At 39.6% G+C, this 19,642-nt stretch overlaps 1 protein-coding gene across 8 annotated transcripts; it reads right to left on the bottom strand.

Annotated features, from left to right (window-relative positions):
• Positions 1–427: 427 nt before the first annotated feature.
• LOC115347377 (lysosomal amino acid transporter 1 homolog) lies at positions 428–18,908 on the bottom strand. 8 transcript variants are annotated; one of them, XM_030028726.2, is made up of 10 exons: positions 18,801–18,908; positions 18,591–18,704; positions 15,909–16,032; positions 14,135–14,480; positions 12,759–12,888; positions 11,556–11,646; positions 9,646–9,770; positions 8,667–8,762; positions 7,488–7,673; positions 428–1,434 (listed from the first exon to the last, which is right to left on the bottom strand). In XM_030028726.2, exons 4-10 carry the CDS (start codon positions 14,470–14,472, stop codon positions 1,333–1,335), a joined length of 1,068 nt encoding a protein of 355 aa, XP_029884586.1. In that variant the 5' UTR covers positions 14,473–14,480; positions 15,909–16,032; positions 18,591–18,704; positions 18,801–18,908; the 3' UTR covers positions 428–1,332. The 8 variants fall into 8 exon arrangements, with proteins under 8 accessions (XP_029884586.1, XP_029884589.1, XP_029884591.1 ...); XM_030028729.2 differs by lacking the exon at positions 18,801–18,908 and having other exon boundaries at positions 14,135–14,270; positions 14,370–14,480; positions 18,591–18,781; XM_030028731.2 differs by lacking the exon at positions 18,801–18,908 and having other exon boundaries at positions 14,135–14,270; positions 14,397–14,480; positions 18,591–18,781.
• Positions 18,909–19,642: the final 734 nt, after the last annotated feature.

The raw sequence follows: 19,642 nt of genomic DNA, 5'->3' as shown, positions 1-19,642 counted from the left end.
ACTTGTCTAAGTTACTGCTGCAACAGAAGCTGAAATTAAATTTCCATATGCAGCAGCAGGGATGAGGTTGCCCCCGCCCCACTCCAAAACCACCCCAACCCTGTTACATGGGGTTTTATCAGTGGTGCACGAAGTTCTATAAAAGTTCAGAGAGAAAAATGCTTCATTTTTAGTGTGCACTTTTGGCAGCAATTTAGATATGATCAATTCCACTCATTAGTTCCTTAAAAATAAATTCATTATTTATAAGTTTTTATTATTTAAAAACAAAATTTAAATCGCATCCCTTTAACAGTTACCTGAAATCAAAGGGAAGGAGCTTCATGGTAAGCCCACAAATGTATAAAATGCTCATATTGACCTTTTTAAAAAAGCAGCCCTTCTGTTCACAAACTTATTTATTGAAGAGTGAATCATTATATGTATATTCAATGAAATATTAATAAGAAGTTTATTCTTTGAGATAATTTTATTAAACTTTTCTTCAAACACAACACAGTATTGCAAAAAATCCAAACTGCAAGGTACGGTTTCCTCAGTTTCTGATTTTTCTCTGTGGTACTTATCTAAACCAGAAGCTTGCAAAGAAAATGCATGTTGTACAAAAACATTATACGGGGTATATGATGACATACAGTAATTATAATCCTTGGAACACACCGGTATTGATGTATAAATACTTTAACTCTTAAAAATAAAATGCATAGTGATACTCTGCAACGAGTTGTACATGAGGCTCCCACCAACTTACACCAGGATTCTGGTTTTGCATCCATAACAGATCCTCTGCACTGAAGTTACTTAATTATAGGATGTTTTTAATTCAGATGCATACAAAATTGAGTATGAATGAAAAAAGGCCAAGTCTTACCATACAATGCAACTGGACCGAGCAGTCTGTAAGTCCAGGCTGGGTTCAAGGCACAGGGGTAATCTCATCCATTGTTTTTAAACCAGCCACATTACTCTTAACTAGATGTATGTGTTCATCTAAAAATAAATAGTCATCCCATGATATGCACTGAATCATGATGTCAAATAAATATTTCTACAGCACCTATTGCTGTGACTCCGTATCACACTTTGGGGAGAAACAGCTAAAATCAGAAAGGGGGGGGGGGGGGGGGGGTCAGGAAAAAAAAATTGTATCTATCCTGAAACAACACAGTAAATATTAAATATTTTATTATTGGCATGTCATTTGCAAATAAGTAATGACAAATTAATGACAAAATAAATAAGAAGAAATAAGTAATAAATTTGGTCCCTAAGCAACTGCAATCTTAACTCTTCGTCAAAGTCATCCAAGAGCAAAATCCGATGAAAACGGCACTAGGCAGTCTCCTCGTTCACCAGCAAAGGTTCCACTTCCAGTGCTACTAAACCAGATTGTCCCTCCTTGTGCTGACGATACAGGATGAATTGCACAGTCACCTGTTATTTCGGGGTAAGGAAGTAATTAACTAGGATACAGAGGTAGCATTTGCAGTACTTGCTTTCAATTAAAACCAAAATAAGCTGTACAGAATAACAGCAGCCATCCATTTAGTTCTGGCACAGACTCTGAATACCACAGTCCGCAGAGGAAAGCTTAAAACTTGCTGTATCTAATTCGTGTACTGTAGAGTAAGTATTATCCATTTATTTAATCCCGACTGTGGAATTTTCTACATTAGCATATAACCTTTTCCAAATCCTACTTAACGCTCATTGTCCGTACTTATTTATGGCAAAAAGTTTAATCATATTTTACTTGCAACACTAGAAAAGGGAGCATACAGAAAAATTGTAACTCAAAACTTCAGATTCCCTTGGTTACGTGGCTCAAATACACATGAAAATATCCTTTACTACCTCATCCTCGTGCTTGCAAGGGTCCTAAGTGTGAAATTCATTAGCAGCAGGATAGGAACAAGGTTCATTTGGAACAAGGTGGAATCAAACATATTGTCCTGTACTACTCCAGCCTCAGTGGTCTAAATACTGCGGGCTGGGCTGAGGGTGGATGCTGGTAAGGAGAGAAAGTTATTAAAAACTTTTCTTACCAATAGATCAGAAAACAAAATTCTCATTTCCTGTAAAATTCTAGGCCGTTTGATATTTACAGGCACTGACACACAGACAACACTATGACTCAATATTTAATGCTATTTTCAACACAGAATTGTGCAATTAAACATAATTATTTATTTCTATTGTAAGACAGACCATTGGAAACATCGCTAATCTAAAAAGGATTAACAAGTATGTACCTGTCCTTTTTCTTGATGGCTCCAGCTATCAAACATTTTTTTTTTATTCTGAGCATAGATAGCCTTTAAATAAAAAAAATCAGGGGTGTGCATCCAGAACAGACAGGAGAGAGATTTCTTACTCTTCAGAATTTTTGCTAGACAGTTGAGGAGTTTGATAGTTGAGTACTGAACTTGATACAAAACACTTTGTTTTCTGATAGAAATACCATTTTAAGATACAAAGATATCGTACAAACCTATCCAGCTATGTCCTTCCCTTAAGTATTCTTTTCTAAGAAATATGCATAGCATGTTACAGAAGAAAGATTTCCTAGTCACAGAAAATCGATATGGAAATGAGGTGAAATGCAAAGCTGCAGGTACCAGAAGCCTGTCTTCACAAAGAGAAACCATCACCAGCCAGCAAAGTGGCTATACTCTGTATGGCAGGGTTTCTCGCTCCTACTTTTTCACTCACTTTGGGCACTTTTGGGTTTTTTTTTCCTAAAAGATGGGAGTGATGTCAGCAGCAGACTATGCTAAACCCAGCATTAGTTGCTATCCAACTTTGACAAAGAAGGCTTTGAGGACAGTAGATGGGTGGATGCAGGTGTAGTAGATGAGGTCAAATAGAGAGCCTCCAACATAAGGATCTGCGTGAAAGCAGGTTTAAACGTCTGTGGTGTAGAAACAAGTGGCCATCTGTACACCTGGGCACCTTGTACAAAAGTCCAGTGTGTGCTCATGTAAGTTCAGGTTTTATAGAGCCTGGATCACCACTACTGTTAGACATAAAATTCCCTTTTAAAAATGAAATTGTTTCTCTGGGAGGAAAGCTGACATACAGAATTCTTCCACCAACACTTTAGATCAGTTAAAATAACTTGGCTGGTAGACAATGGTTGTGAGAAGTTTGAGGCTAACGTATGTAATTATTTATAAAAATAAGGAGAGAAAAAAAAAAGCTTTCTGGGAGGCCTGGATGAATGGAGAGGAAATTCTCTACATCCTAGGCAGAGCCCCAAGAATTATCCCACCTTCCCAAAGCTTTCCAACGTCCCACCTCTGAGGCCCCCCAACTAAAGACTAGACAGGATTTCCTTCAGAGACAGCAGGTCAGCACTCCTTTTTTTAGTATTTCTATAGTATTATGTGGGGAATGCTTTCTTCTTAGAGCTTAGCAAATTAGTTTTATAGCATATATAGCTACCACTTAAATTTCCTGCCTTTTTCTTTTTTTCTTTTTTATAGGCCTTACTGTACTTGCAGCTGAGCACCTCCCCAAGTCTTAATAGTTGCACTGGTGGAAAAAGACACTGTGAACTGGGAATCAAATTTGCTGAAATCACACTGTGGGCTTGGGACAAGCCTGAGCTCTAGCACTGTGCATTATCACTCTCAGCCACCAAGTTGGCAACAGCAACAGAGCTTTTAAGGAGGAATAAATTATAAACACAAGTTATGTGGAGCTTATCAAACAGTATTTCCAGAATATGTTTTTGTAGCATACGTACTCAGCTGCTCATATTTTTAAAATAAATGCTAAACTGCCAAGACTACTTAATATAGAAACTAACTTGCTGCTCAAGTCTGACTTTCTGGGGGAAACTTTAAGACCTAAGCATGCAGACAGTCCAAAGTAGAGGAGACAACCAAACTGACTTCTCAGAGTAAAGTTCATGACAGCCACTGAGCTAGTGTATTAAACTTGTTTCATTAAATTAAACAATTTAATGACAACTCAAAAAATGAAACAGTTTTGAGACAAAAGCAGTTATTTACAGGAGCACAGAGAATAAGTTGTACATTTGGCTGGGAAACTCTCCTGGCTGAATTGTCAGGTCAGACTTATATTCTTTGCACAGTGTAATTAAATTACAAAGCATGATGTTTTGTAGAAGCATATAATGGATTCCAAATGGTTGCCCTGCAAATCACAAAAGGTGCAAGAGAAGAGTCTGTGTACAACAGCTTGGCTCTTGCTGAATATACTTTGGCTACCCAGTTAACAACCTGGCTACACTTAATGAAAAGAAGTACATGTGCAGGATTTGAACACAGTTCTCTGACAATAGGGTGATGTCAAATAATAACAAAAAAAAGGCAAAAATCTTGGTAAAGGGCTTTGTCTGAACTAAACACAAAGCAGAGTTGTTTGGTTTTGGTGGGAGCAGGGGAGGAAGGAAACAGGGTGAAAGAGGATAGTAGACTTACAGAAATGGACCAAGTTTTCTGGAAAACCTTGCACTAGATTCAGTCTCTTAGAAACTTTGTGATAGCTGCTGCTACAAGTCTAAGGGCAGAACTGCTCATCAACCGATTTAGTGTTTTAAAATACGTAGTATTGCATCCTTGTGTACAAGTGAAGCATTAAGTAATCATGCACATAAAATAAAGCTCTAACAAGGCCCACCATGGAACCCTACAGCAGGTAAACCTGGACTAAGCATCTGACTGACAAGGCACCCTATCAGGCCCACTTAAATCCCAACCGTCGTGGTTTCTTGAGAAACTCCAACCACCTTCCACTGCAAAACGGCAGTTGGAAGGAAACATTTACTGGAAAACAAAATCGTGTCGAATTTATAATTCAAATGTGTAATGCTATGAAACTTCTCTTAAAATGAAAAAGAGGACAATTCATACTTTACAAGTAATTGGACACTTCCATTATTTATCAAAAATAACTGGCTTATTGTGCAACTAAATAACTTTAACTGTAGACACCAAAGAAACAGGATGACTGTGTTATCCTGTTAAACCAAGCCGAAACAACTCCAGTGTAATCCTGCACTAAGTAATGCTGGAGCTGCTGCTCCAGCTATGATCGGGAGTCCATTTGTTTCTAAAAACAGTCAATGCTGGCTGTGTCAGATGGAAGCAACAGAATACTGCAGCAGACACAGAGTAAGTGAACTCTTAATCCTGGCTTGGACCTTGAGAAATGAGAGTTTATTTTCCACCTAATGAAAGTCCAGCCACTATCAGGAATAAAGTCTACCAGAATTAGGCAATTTCTGCAACTACTCCTCAAAACAGAGACTGTCTGTTACACAAATGATCAATTATGAAACACCTCCCTTTTAGAAATTGCGACTTTTTGTTTTAATTCCTCTGTTTTCCAAAACCCAGGTGATCCTGTTCTTCGTTTTCTGGTCTAACGTGACATACCAGTTTGTTAGATTTTTCATTTTCTTGCTTGGCAAGAGACAGTAATGAAGCTCTCTTTTTAAAAGCATTGACTTCCTTACCTTCAGGGCTTCTCAAAGCAGGAGGTCTGCTTTTGTTTTCTCTTGATTACAAATACATCATACATTTTCAGCTAACACTATATACTTGACTAGATTCCTATAAGCTCCCCAACCTGATTTGGAAGCATCTGTTTTCAATATAATTTGAACTGGAGGACTATTAGCAAGATTGGATTCAGACTCCAATCAAGACAGAACCCAGAAATGAATGTCATGTGCACACTGGCATTGCAATCCTGGGGCAGGGCTCAGGGAGGGGGGAGGTTTGTGGCCAATATAAAAGTTCCTTTTCAGAGTACATCATAGCAAGGCATCTGCAAATATGCACATAATGTACTGTAAGGGTCATCAAGATCAAGTTCTAGGGTTTTTTTGGGTAAATAAATACTGGCTGGTTTATGTTTCCAGCTGGGGGGCTGGGGGCGGAAGAAAGAACGAGTCACTGCTTCGTTCATGGAACAAAAGGTCCGAGAGCTCAAACCAGCCACATGGGCTGGCTAGCGACCCTGAATCCCTACAGTTTGCTCACGCAAAAGAAACAGCATTGTCTCATAAAAGATAAAACTACAATTTATTTCAAAACGGGCCATGAACCACAGTTTAGTCTCACCACTGTAGTGGAGTATTGCGTTCCCACGATGCAGAATGTTTTACTAAACTGCCCACTTAAATCGCCATGGCTGGAGACACAAAAAGCACAGATGGCTATTCTGAATGACAGTATAATTTAACAGTCCATCCATAGGCCAGGGTCAGCTGTCCCATCGCTAGTCTAATCGGAGTGGCTTATGAAAGTACTTTAATCAGAAAGACAAGACTGATGCCTGGGAATCATAACTTCTGGAACTGTTCCAGGTAAATCTGGTAAAGAACTTCCTTTTAATATGGAATGGATTAACACAGTATGCTTCAGCATGGTCCTCAAATCACTCTTCATTTTATCCTGTTTTACAGTTTGAGTTCATGGAGCTAAGTACCGAGATGTTTTCAGACACAAACCCAAAATTCTGACTTCAGGAAAAATCAGAAAATCTCCTCTTCGTACTCTTTCAAGTGAAAATACAAGCTACAGTAACAAAACAGGTGACTATAAACCTATAGTGAACAGTAAGACCAAGTACCACCACATTACTGTTCACTAGGCTTTTGAAGCAAAAGTACAACAGTACTCTAAACATTTTGCTTTAACTTTTTGATCACAAGATGCTAATGCTCAATCTAGAAAAGAGCACGTCTAACAGTAACTAATATACTGTGGGCCTCTTACGTATGTCCCCTGAATATAAGAATAAAAATCTACAGTGTTTTAAGTTTGCTCAGGACTTTCAAGAAACTGGCATACTAATCTAGATAACTGTGTAGCTGGCTAGCCCTTAGCATGACTCAATGAGCATAGCTGCTGGATTTCAGAGGCACTCAGTGTCTCAATGCATCTGATTTTGCCCCGAATTATGCAATTAAGGGTAGCTGCAGCATTTCTTTGCTAAGTGCTATTTTCTGAAACTAAGTTTGCCAAAACCTCATTGTTTGTCTCTGACGTTAATGCAATCTTGCAATAACACTTACAATTTAACCAAATCCTCAAAGCTATAATTCTGTATTTGCATTTAAAAACAAGCAGGCTTGAGAACTGTTGTGGGTTTTTTGTGTGTTTGGGGTATTTTTTTTTTTGTTTTTCACATTTATCAGACAGCAAACCTAAGAAAAACAGCACAATGTGTAACAGCCCCCCCCCCCAACTTATAGTATACTGCGTATTGGCTACAAGATATAAATTAACCTGTGCAATGTAGCTTTAATGTAGATATTTTCTACAAACTTGTTATTCTTATCAAGAATTATTATTATAAAAAGCATACAAATTATTGTTCAGAAAGAAGATTTTATGATCAGGTTAGAAACATAGAAAAAAATCTGATTTAAAAAAAAATCAACTTGATGTCTGATCTACTTATTAGCAAGCCTATCCTGAGAAACTCTAGCTATAACAGGAAAAGGATACAAAAATGTCTAGAAACAAAACTCCAAAGCTCCCAATGAGCCATGGAAGATGGTGTAAAAAGTAGAGGGCCCGGAAGGATTCAGTAGCTGGCATCTTTAAAACAAGACTCAGGCCATATGTACAGTTTCCCATCATGGCTAATGCAAACAGCAGGTAAGAGGTGCCTTCTGTTGATCTTCTTCGGAACTAAATACAAAGAATTTTTCACAAATACAAAGAAATGTTAAAACATGTATCACAGTAGCCAGTTATAGATAATTTTGGCATTTTGTACTATAACACATCCAAAGACTTTCAGTCATTCTTGTCCATCTCTTCCTGGGCTCTGAATCCTCCACCCGTAGTACTTTCAGCACCTATCACTGTAAACTATAGAAATTGTTATGTTTCTTAGAAGCAGCTCCAGTTAAAGTAATTTTTATGTAAGTGCAAAGCAGCAAGGATAATCTGCTTCCAAATGATATTTAGTTCTTAAGAAATCTGTTGCTCTATCAGCCTGTTTAGTAGACCTTTTTGAAAATATTGTGGTATTCCAGCTGTGAAGGAAAAGGTAAAGGAGGAATACGAATAGGCTTGAAAAAGAGCTGATCACTTCAATCAATTAAAATGCCTGTATACAATTGACAATGTAAAACCTTCTGGTCTTTTGTTGTGTTTGGTTTTTTGGGGTGGTTTTGTTTTGTTTTGAAATATACTGTTAGTAAAGAGGCTGTGGGGAAAAAAAAAAAAGCCAGTAATGGCATCTTTGTGAAAAGGGGGTAAAATTCTAAACTAATTTCCCTCTAATTCTAACTTTTGATCCCACAGTTGGTTTCTTAAGGTACAATAGTTTGGTAAAGGAAAAGGGGAGATATCACTTGCTCACGACAACAATCATGCAAAGCATGTTTCTGCTTATACCTGGTAAATCCAACTGTAAATATTTCAATTCCTCTTCCCTTGCCTATCAAACCTCTTCCATCAGTCAAAGACCACCATTTTCCTAAAATTCTCACCATGCTCCTCTGAATGGGAAAAAAAAAACCAAACCATTTTTTTTCTTGACCATATCAGACACTCACAAAAGCAAAGTAGGCTTTTGAGCTCAAGAGGGCTCACTGTTAGGGAAAATCCGACATCTAAAGCAACAGAGAGCATTTTGTAAAATACACAAGTATACTTAGCCAAAAACCTACTTACATTTTTATACAGCTGAGGAAATCTACTTCCCAAGTAAAACACACAGGATATATAGCCACAAATGAAGCCTGACATTTCAATCATATCAAGAGAGTTCTGAAAAAGAAAGGTACATATATTTTGGCAAGAATGTTTTCAGGCATTTCAGAGGATTAAACTGAGAGTCCACTGGCTGATTTTCTGGACAGAACTCCTTTCAAAGCAGTTCAGTGCTGCTCTTCAAATGACCAAAGAGGGTTAGAAAGGGTTTAATCTTTATCTCACAACAATGCACACTGCTGCATCATAGCCATGACTGAGATCAAAACTAGTGCCGGGCTTTAGGATACGACACTAATATCAATCCACTCCTCCTGCTAAAAAAGCCTGGGCACAATAATTCAAACCAAAACTAAGAACTGTAGCTAGGGCCACTAAAAAAATGAATCGTCCTGTCTGGAGGAAGCAAAATACTCATTTTTCACAGTTTAAGAGATGTTAGTTTTCTCACTCTAGCTGTGTTTTGAAAATAAGCTGCTTCCCTGCTGGGCAATGTTGCTGGATTACAATTATTTTACTGGCATTAGTATGAAGGCCATCAAATTGCTAGAATAGCCTGTGAACTTTCCTGCTGAAATGACAGCAGCAGCAGGTACAATTGTAATTTTCCACTTTTATTGATTTCACTTGTGACTGTGTAGTCTCTACATGGATGTCTACAGTACTTAACACAAGCAGAAACACAACACGTATACATGTTATTTTGCAGAGCAGCACAGGGACAGAATAAACCCGAAACACAGGAAGCTGAAGCAATTTTCTAACTTCTTTATTTTGGGATGCATGGTCCATAGTTAAAAGATCCACACAGTGCCACATTTATGATTTCTATATCATTGTTAAAAACACCATCCAAATTTCTTTAAAGCTCAGTGTACACAATCTTTTCAAGACACGTTTGGGTGGGATTTTTTTGGAATGGAAGTAGGGAAGAACTTACATTACTTCTTTCGATTACTGTATTCTGGTCTTGGTTTCTTAGTAACAGCTGACAGAGTAAAATAACACACAGTGCTATACACACCATGATCCAGGTTATACAGAAATTCTTCAGGCTTTTGCTGCCTAGAATGACATACAAACAAATTAGCTGAAAAATAACATCTGCTGTTGATTGGAGGTTACTTTTTGTTTGCAGTATAACTACGTAAATTTAAAGGTACAATTTCATGTATCTTTTTCTTGGCAGCAATGTAAGCCCACCTCTTTCTTCTGGGCTCTGTGCCCACTCCAGCTCACTATCATAGTTGTGCTGTGTCTTTGTGCAACAACCGATGGTAGCAGTGCAGGAACGGGACAGGAACTCCTTAAACAGTCATTGTTAATGACAGAAAATTGTCATACTCGGCTTATCTCTTATATTAACTTCTAATAGTTTATGATTATATAACAGTTGAGAAAGAGAAAACTGCTAAGTAGAATAGAATGTAACAGTTTCTTTCAACATATCTTGATTAAAACCTGCAAAAGAAGGATATTTGAAATTTAAATTAACAAAAAAATCTCTAAGATAACTATGTAATCTAAAGTGCTGTGCTGGACCAGTCTCTATGTCCACTGTTAGCTAGATACTGAGCCTTACCGAGACTCTCATATTCAAGGACACAGACTCCATACAGCAAGTCTCAAGAGACACCTACAAGACAACTTGAAAATGGCAGACAATCCTACAGAACTCTGGAGCTACGGTACCTTCTGTATCTGTAAGATGCTGATAAAGTCCTGCAGTCACTGTTACCAGTGGGACAAATTGCTGTATGGCATTAGTTAAGTCTGCCCTAAAGACCTGCAGGGCTAATTACACAGGCTTAGTAGTGCTGGTCCACAGGCTGCACCTTGGGATGCAAAATTGACCAACTTGTCTAGGGTGACTGCTCCAGAACTGGGTACTGAAAAGTCCTCTTTTGCAGCTTTAATCACAGTACCATTCCCTGCTCTCCAGCTATGCAAACCATTGAGCTGCAACAGGCACTGGCAGTTAAAATGTACAAAAGCTTGTGTTTGTTTTCAAGAGTAGGCAGCAGGAAGGAAATATCTTCAGCACTGACCTATCTCCAGGTTTATTATCAGTTCCATATTGAATGAATCTGCTTTATCCCTATTTAGTCTGCTGGGCAGGCATCTGTTTTACTTCAGCTTTTTGTTACCTCTGCTGTACCATGGATTTTCTTTGATTTTTTTTTTTTTTTTTTTTTTTTTTTTAGATTGATGAGTTAATGTTTTTGATTTGATACAATGTGAACAGGGCTTTCTGTCTTCCATTTCAGTTAAAACAGTAGTCCACTGGTAGGCTGAATACTACAACTACTGCCAGGATTTTATGAAGCACAACTCAAGTAATTTCATTCCCCTTGAATATGTTTTTTAACTACATGTATTGAAACAGAACACATGAAGATGTCAAGATATTTTATGCTATAAGCAAATGAAGTCCGGTTTCAATCAACATGGAGCAAACTAACTGAACCACACAAAGAAATAATGCTTGCTTTCAAGTTATACATATATTTAGATAGCTGTAAGTAGATAGTAAAACCACGGAGTAAGTTAAAATATGGAACTGGATTCCACAAAACTATTGCATTTTTTATGTCTATATAAACTGAAAGTATTACATAGAAAATATTTACAGATACTATATGGGTAAGAAAAGAGAAGAGAAAGGAAGAGAAAGGGTAGGATTTTCACAAGAGCCTAAGAAAACTGGAAGCAATAGGCCTAACAACTTCAACCAGAATTTGTGCACTCTATTTTTTGATCCCTCTGAAAAAAAAAATATTTAAACGCTGTAGAAAATATCAAAGACTGTGCTACAATATGAAGAATATTTTAATTGTTGAAAAACCTTACATTTTGTCATCTTCTGATTCTTCAGCTTATAGTAGACAAATTGTGAAATCATAATTACATCCATGTTAACATAAAAAATGGCAGTGACAATCTGAAAGAGAAGATACATTTGCCTGTTCAGTATACAAATACTTCAAAATACCTTAACTTAAATGTATAGAAATTTTGCTTCATAATCATAATGTGAATGACAAATACCAAAGCACTCTCCCCCCAAAAAAGAAAAAGAAAGCATTTCCAGTACAAAACAAGTTAGACCACTGTAGATGAATGCAGTGTAAACCTTACGAAACACGGACTTGCTGACACAATCACAATAGTTGGTCATTTTCCAGGATGCATAGCACAAATTCCTACCTGGGCAGACTGATAAATCCTTCCTGCCCAGAAGCTTAAGTCTGCTCCACCTAGTTTCCCAGCACTTCGGAAGCTACTGCTCTTACTTAGTGCCTCTTATTTCAGCAAGACAAAACCAACATTCTCTTTTCCCCTTTTCGTAATGGGGAGATGGAACGGTTAGCGCCACACGTTAAGTTGTAAAAGAGAAGACAACTCTGTCCACCCTTGAGTCCATCTCCAGCTTGTGAAAACTTCTGCAGGTGGCTGACACATACCTCTTTCTCTTTTAATTGAGTCAAAAATAAAAACTGCAGATAAGAAAGTTTCAGACACAATTAATGGAATGCTGAAAATGACTGTTTCTTTCAGAGAAACCCTCCCCCTAATGAAGAAAATATATTTTCAAATTAGTCAGACACTAACAGCTTTGAACTAGTATTTCCCTGTTAATAAACAGTTTTCTTAAAAAAACAAACAGACAAGAGGAAGTTTAAAGAGTAGCTGCCCCAAAACAGCTTGATCTATTACAAGCTAAACAACACAACTTCCTTCCAGCCCTCTGCAAGCTTACTTTGAAGCCAAAGCTCAAATGAAAATTCCCCACTTCATTCATCATCAAGTAATACCCAGCAAGTCCCTCTGAATGTTAATTACAAGTGTGAAATGACTCCTATAACACGTAACAGTATCAATGTAAATATTTAGGAAATTATGACTTATTTTACAGATGATAGATCCGTGAACAGAACTCAAAACTATTTTCTTCCCCAGTATGTACTTCACTGTGCAATATTAAGTTATCCTAGACTTTAAAGAGACAGTTTGAAAAGAATAAATCAAAAAGTAGGAATATTGACAGATTACCTGAATTGGCAGTTGATTTGTTAAATAGCAGCCTATGAAATTTGTAAGATCTCCAGCTATCCAACACAGCAGAAAGCCCAAAGACAGCGCTTGATCCACTCTTCCATTCTGACAGGCAACGTAAATTTGACTGGCACAAATTCCAGAAGTAATTGTAAAATAGTATAAGTAAAAAATGTTTAATATGCTCAGAAGTACATTTTTCAAAATCTGAATAAAGATTAAAACTCTAGCCACAAGAGACTTATCACAGCAATACTCCACTTACCTTTTGAAGAAGAACTCAGTATCACTATAGCTCACCATGTCTTACTCTCACATAACAAAAGACTCAAATCACAACCTCATTACTGCTTGCATGTGCTCCTTTTTTGTGGCCTGCACTGAAATACAATTTTCTGGTCACCAGACCTATGCCATAAGCATTTTATATTAATTTGCTGTAAATACCAGCCTTTAAAATATTGAAATAAGAAAAACACTGTTATTTAACATAGAAGGACTAAGAATGAACAAAGCTGCTAAAAGAGCTAACAACTACACTTATGCCTCTAAATTGGAGAACTATTATTCACATTCACAATAGGGACTATGAAGCAATCCCAAATGTGAGTCCATTAGACATATCTTGATGAATTCCATGCTCACTAACATGACAGTTTTAATGTAAAGCCCCCTTTCAACGAATATTTCAACTAATATTTTTGAAGCTCAACAGCTTACTATGAGTGGTTTTATTTTGCTTGATTTCCATAGCCTTTTTACTAGTTCAGTAAATTATATCCCCCTTATGGGGACAGACTTTGGAGTCAATCCCATTTTGTTTCAGGCATTTTCACCTGCTGGAAGCATTTCTACTTTTCCTTTGTCATCTCCTACCTACATATTTGAAACCTGAACCCAGTGCCAGCGACCAAACAGCAACTGATTTAGCACTACCGAAGTGCTAACTCATGTGCCGCTTCTGACCTTTTCCCAATCCAAATTTCGTTGGCAGGAGCCAGCACAACAGTACTGGTGACATAGCATGTGGTTTAAATAAACACTGAGCCAACTTCTGCTGCAAGTGTGCCTGTGCGTGCACACACATCTCAGGGTGGAGAAGATAAGAGAGAAGAGGTGATTTATTCTCATTTGCTCTAAGTGGCAGAGATTAGTGTCAAGTCAGTACAACAGAACAGTACATCAAGCTCATTTGTCAACCACCAAATATTTTTGCAAACATGAACAACATGCTTCTCTGGCATATTATATCTGTATTATGCAGATAGAGAAACATATCCAAGATAAAATAAAAAAAAGGCAGCTTTTGAAAAAGGCTTCAGGCAAGATTACTCATGTTTGAATCTGAGGACTGCTTAAGACTTTAAACTTACGGTAGTGCAGCAAACAGAAAACAGACAATGGAAATCAGTCCTATGACAACGCTCCAATACTCCCACGCATTCTCAACACATTCTTCTAGGAGATGCCAAATCCATGGTGTTCCATTTATGCACAATCTCCTATTTTCTATTGGGGAGATATTGAAAGCATGTGTATACAGCTGAGAAGCCATCATTCCTGGACCGAGATTCAATTTCAGAAGTTTATTTCTGCCTCCATTTTTACCCCATGCAAATCCGCAAATCCGTTTACCAATGCTGAATATCCTCTGTGAAAAGACCTCTGCATCCAGACGGATGCTTGATATCACAGTAATTTCCAATCTCATAAACGAACCTGCCAAATTCAAAGAAATAAATATAGCCAGTGTGAATAAGACATTAACAGTACAATGCTTGCTTATATTTATAGCTTACAGAAGAGAAGTTAGAATTCCAAGAAAGAAAAATACTTTGTGGTCCATTGCATTCATTAGCTCTTGACAAATATGTAACACTGCAGATTTATATCACTATAGCATTCTAGTCTGAGGTTGTGTAGATTAAGATTGCCACTTACACTGAGGTGCCAGCATTCTGCTACAGGGTAAAGTAAGCCAAGCCATTTATTTGCACTTAAGACCAAAACTCTGATTTTCATGTTCAACATTATGCCAATAAAGTAACAGTACTTTCTTTAACAGTACTAGCCCAGATTCTGAACACTCTTCTCACACTTAAAAAACATAATGTTGCTTTCTATGCAACTAATTTCAGGATAATGTTATAAAAAACAAGTCAATTATGACTCAGATTCCAGACAAGCTCTAAGGTCTACTTGAATCTAGCTAGCCTGTCAGACTAACCAGTGATTCAACATAGTGTCAAACAGTTTGTATTATTTAATACTCCAGAGGAAAGATGGAAAGCATAAGAAACTTGCAGAAGGCAAACGTAGGGTACTGCCACCCCCAAAATCCCCAGAATGAAACATAATAGTACAATGTGGCTTAAATTTTGAAGCAAGGGAGGGTTGGGTTTGACCTTTAAAAATATTTTCTTGTAGCCAATTATAATAATTCTGGTATTTTTTGTTCCTGCTGAAACATCCATCCTATTTGAAATGTTAATATTTACTTAGAGGGCTAACCATTACAAAAACAAAGAAAATTTTAACAAAAAATGCAGAATTATCTATTACTATTCCTTGAAACTTCCTGCTGACAAAACCCAGCTGATAACCTACTCATTCTGATGATAATGTAAGTCCTCTGAACATTAATAATTCCTCATACAGAGGAGTCTAAAATCAACAAGCTATTAAGGAAAAAAGCCAGAGCAAATGCACTGTTTAAAAAAGCCCAAACAAAATAAGTACTATACTAGTAGGTTCACCTGTTTAGTATTTAAAGCCAGATGTAGAACCAGTAACAAGAAAGATGGTCAAAATTTTTAAGACCATTTGGAACACCTCAGATGCACAATGAATTCAGGAAACAGGAAGAAGTAATACTGAGGTGTAAGAAGAGCCCTCCAGAAGCAAATAATGTTATGCAGTATCTCACAGACAACAATCCCCAAAAGCCTGATGTTCGTGGCTGGGATTTTTGATGTTCTTCACTCCACGCACTTGGGGACAGGGCTTGGAAGGGCTGACAATATACCCTTTCTGCAATGTAACATGTTGGAGCCACCCTCATTATGCATCAAACTACTCTCAAATCTTGATAAAGTTTCACAAAGTTTGTTTTCATAGAGCATCATTCACTGTAAAGTTAGGACTCACTTTGCTAGTCGTCGAGAAACCTGCTTTTTCTTTTCATGAGACTTCAGGTATCCATGGCATTAAAAGCTGGAACAAGTTTTCTGCAGAAACTGGCTGCCTCTCAAGAGAACCGTCATCATTGGACCTAAACCAATTAAACAATAAAGAAAGAAGATGTATTCATACACTGAGAATTCACCTTAACCTATTAGATATATTCAGCTTATACTGGTGAAGTTATTAGACTTTGTAGCTATCTTTGAAAGCAATTTTTAAAGTTAAAAAAAAAAAAAAAAAAAAAAGTTGCGAGTAATGTTTCAAGTAAGTTTCCCATTCTGGTACTCTGCAGCTGAGCAGGGTTTTACCACCCACTAAAATGGGAGAAACATCAAAGCACAGGTACTACTTAGGAGGCAGGTTTTAGGCATGAACTTGCAATCATTCATAAACATTGTAACAAAAACCTTATACATTTTATTAAGCTTCATCCCCAAATGCCCATTTCAAGATAAGCAAAATATGTCAGATGTAAAAAAAAAAAAAAAAGAAAAAAAAAATTGAACATGGTATTTGTATTTTAAAAGCATGTCTGAAAAATTAGGTTTAAACATGGTATTTAAAACCATGTCTGAATATCATAACTGCAGTTGGACTCACGCATGCAAAAGTTCTCTTACAAGATCAAGGACTATGTGGCAGCAAGTCTAAACAAGGCAATTCAGACTCAACCACCTGATCTTATGCTATACCCTGCTCCAAAACCCTGCAGCTATTATGGAAAACCAAACAGTTTAAAAAGTGGTGGGAATTAGACAGGCCACTTACACTTCCCAGATGACGGAAGACTTGAGCTTTGGCCTCCTGCCACACAACACACTTAACACATTTAAAGCATGTGGATATTCTTGGGTTGTTATTACTTAACATTTATACAGCAGAATAATGTTCGTGTTGCCAGTCCTTGTGACTGTATTTTTAATCTTACAATAATTGCTATTTTTCTTAAATCCCCAGTAAAATACTCTGTCCTAGTAAGAGCCCAATCACCAAAACCAGCAATTCCAGCAGCGGCTAGAACAACTGGGTGCCATCAACTGAACATATCGGCCACAAAAGCTGAACTCCTCCTGCCATTGCTGGGAAGGCAAAAGGCAATGGTGTCCATGTCTGATCTTCAGTTATTTTCACACCTGGACTGGGTGTGCCATATTAGGATACACCCTTCACCAAATAAGCTATGTCTTCTGACACTAAAGCACTTCATAACTACACCTTCAGCTCAAAAGAATAATGGTGTTTGAGCTAGACCAATACAGACGGTTCCCTCCCCCAATATGTCGTGTCTTCCAGAGAGATTTGAAATTTTCCTCAACATTTAAAAAAACCCTTTCACTTCTCTTTCGTTGCATTAAATGCTTCCCACCTGAAAAGAGGATAAGGAGACTGCTATGACATCTCTTTTCTTCCTATAGTATTTAAGTTGCCAATGATGAGAAAAGAAAATAATATTAAAAGGTGATTTATGTTCCTATAACAATTCCTTGCCTGCAACCTCACATGCTTTCTTAGATTACTGCCCAAATACCAGTTACTACCATTTGGAAAAGTTACAGTAAAAGTATTCTTTTCACAGGACAGTGAACTTGGAACCTTGACATCATATCTTTCTGAAAAGTTTTAGTGTTTGTCTAGCTAGAAGTAAAACCGTTATGGTGTAAGATACTTAGTAAGAAGGAATCAGTAGCTTAAGGCTCCTGTTTGGACACTCTTTTTCTTATTTGAATACTTTATTCTGGAGTAAAAATATGCAAACAGAAGTATTCAATGGTTTAAAAGTGAAATCCACTTCATTAAGAATAGCTTCACAGTGCAGACAAGGAAAAGCAAGCTTTCCCTGGAACTTGGGAGACTTGCTGCAGATTCTCTGCCTCCCCAGCTGCCAAGCTGCCGTGAACATCCATGCGTTCTGGCTGCTGCGTGTTCCTGGATGTCAAATAACGAGACATGGCTAGTAATGTGTAAAGATGTCAGATATGTGTGTTTGGCAGATTTGCAAGTTCTCTAAACAGCAGCTAATAACAGCTTGAAATCTAAAAGGACGTTCAGTTGTACAGTACTCATAACTTAATTACTCTTGGGGGAAATAAAAAAAAAAAAGTGGAGCTAAACTAAGGAGTAATTCAGGGCTTCTTCAAACACTTCCCAACGGTAACCAGGTGACCGCGTTTTGTCTCCAGCTATTCTCTAAACGTATTTTTACACACTCCTGATTGTGAACGCCGCCTCTTCAGAGCCGATGACCAAATTCTACCTCGAAACCAAGCCCAGTTCTCACAGAACACTTCCAACTTAGCTTATAAAAAATAATAATTAAAAAAACCCCAAACCAACAAAACATAAGGAAGCGTCTTTCTTCAGGAGAGTCCAGCCGGCGTCCCAGCCCTAAAGCCCCCGGGGGAGCACCGTCCCTCGGGGGAAAGTGGGTCCAAGAGGCAGCGGCTGCTTGTGGGGCCTTTTGCAGCCCCGGGGTGCTCCGGGGGAAGGGGCCTGTCCCCCCCGTACCCCGGACGGTGACGGTACTTGGTCGTCAGAGGAGAAACGGGAGCGGGGAAGGCACCGTTAAAGGAATCGTGATAATGGCGGAGGGGGCTCGGCCTGTGTGGGGAGGCGAAGACACGCACCCGAGCGGGGGCTGGCACCGACCTGACGAGGGCTGGCTGTGGTTGTGGTTGTGGCTGTGGCGGCGGCGGCTGCTGCTGCTCCGGGGATCCGGCCGGGCGCGGCGGTCGGTCGGTCGGTTTCACCACACGGAAGACCCTGCGGACAGGGAGTGGGTTAAACTCCCGCGCACGGCGGCCGCCACCCGCCGGAGAGGAGTCGGGGGAGCCCCCGCCACCCACCCGCGGCACCCACCCGCGGCAAGGCGGGGAGACGGACGGGCGGGAGAGAGGGCCGGGCCGCCCGCCCGCCCTCCCCTTCCCCCGGTAGGGCCCCGGCGCCGCCATGAGCCGCCACAGCGGCGGGGCCGGGGCGCCCTCTGCGGGCGGGCGGGCGGGCGGGCCGGCCTTCCTTCCCCTCAGCCCCGGTCTATCGCCGCGGAGCTGCCTCCCGCCGGCGACCGAGAGCCGCGGCGCCGAGGCCGAGCTTGTGCCCGGGGAACGCGGGGCGGCGGCGTGAGGGAATTGAGGCTGAAGGAGCCAACCGCCGCGCGCGTGCTGCCGCTATCGGCCATCTTTCTTGCGCCGTTGAGGTGGAAGGGCGAGGCGGGGGGCAGCGGACGCGGGCCTGTAGGGGCGAAGGCGGCTGAAACGCTGACGAGGTGCCAACAACTGTGGTGTTTTTAAGACCTCGGCAGTTACGCCAGCGGCGCTGCCCCTCTTTCGTGGAAAAAAAACGTGGCTTTCGGGCCTGCGTACGGCACGCGCGCAGAGCGGCTGTCGGGAGGAAGAGAGAAGCGGGGTGTTGTGGAAAAGGGGCCCCTTACCCGCGCGTTCACCGCAGGGTTGAAGCCGACGTGCCCTTCGCGAGCCCGGCCTCTGCTCTGGGCGCCTGACAAAGACCGTGGTGACCGTTCCGTTGCGGCGTTGGTGCCCGCTGGGCTGGCCGAGCCTCGGCAGCTCTGGAACGCCGCCTTTTAATTTGATCGGTAATGGCGTTAGCAATCGGCGATACAAAGAAGTCTGATGAACAGTCCTGGGATCTTTGTAGGATGTGCACTCTTGGACATGAATATTTTAAAATATTTTGATAGGAAA

Source organism: Aquila chrysaetos, chromosome 10, assembly GCF_900496995.4.
Source record: "Aquila chrysaetos chrysaetos chromosome 10, bAquChr1.4, whole genome shotgun sequence".
Classification (NCBI taxonomy): Eukaryota; Metazoa; Chordata; class Aves; order Accipitriformes; family Accipitridae; genus Aquila; species Aquila chrysaetos.
This window is presented reverse-complemented; position numbering and strand designations above follow the sequence as displayed.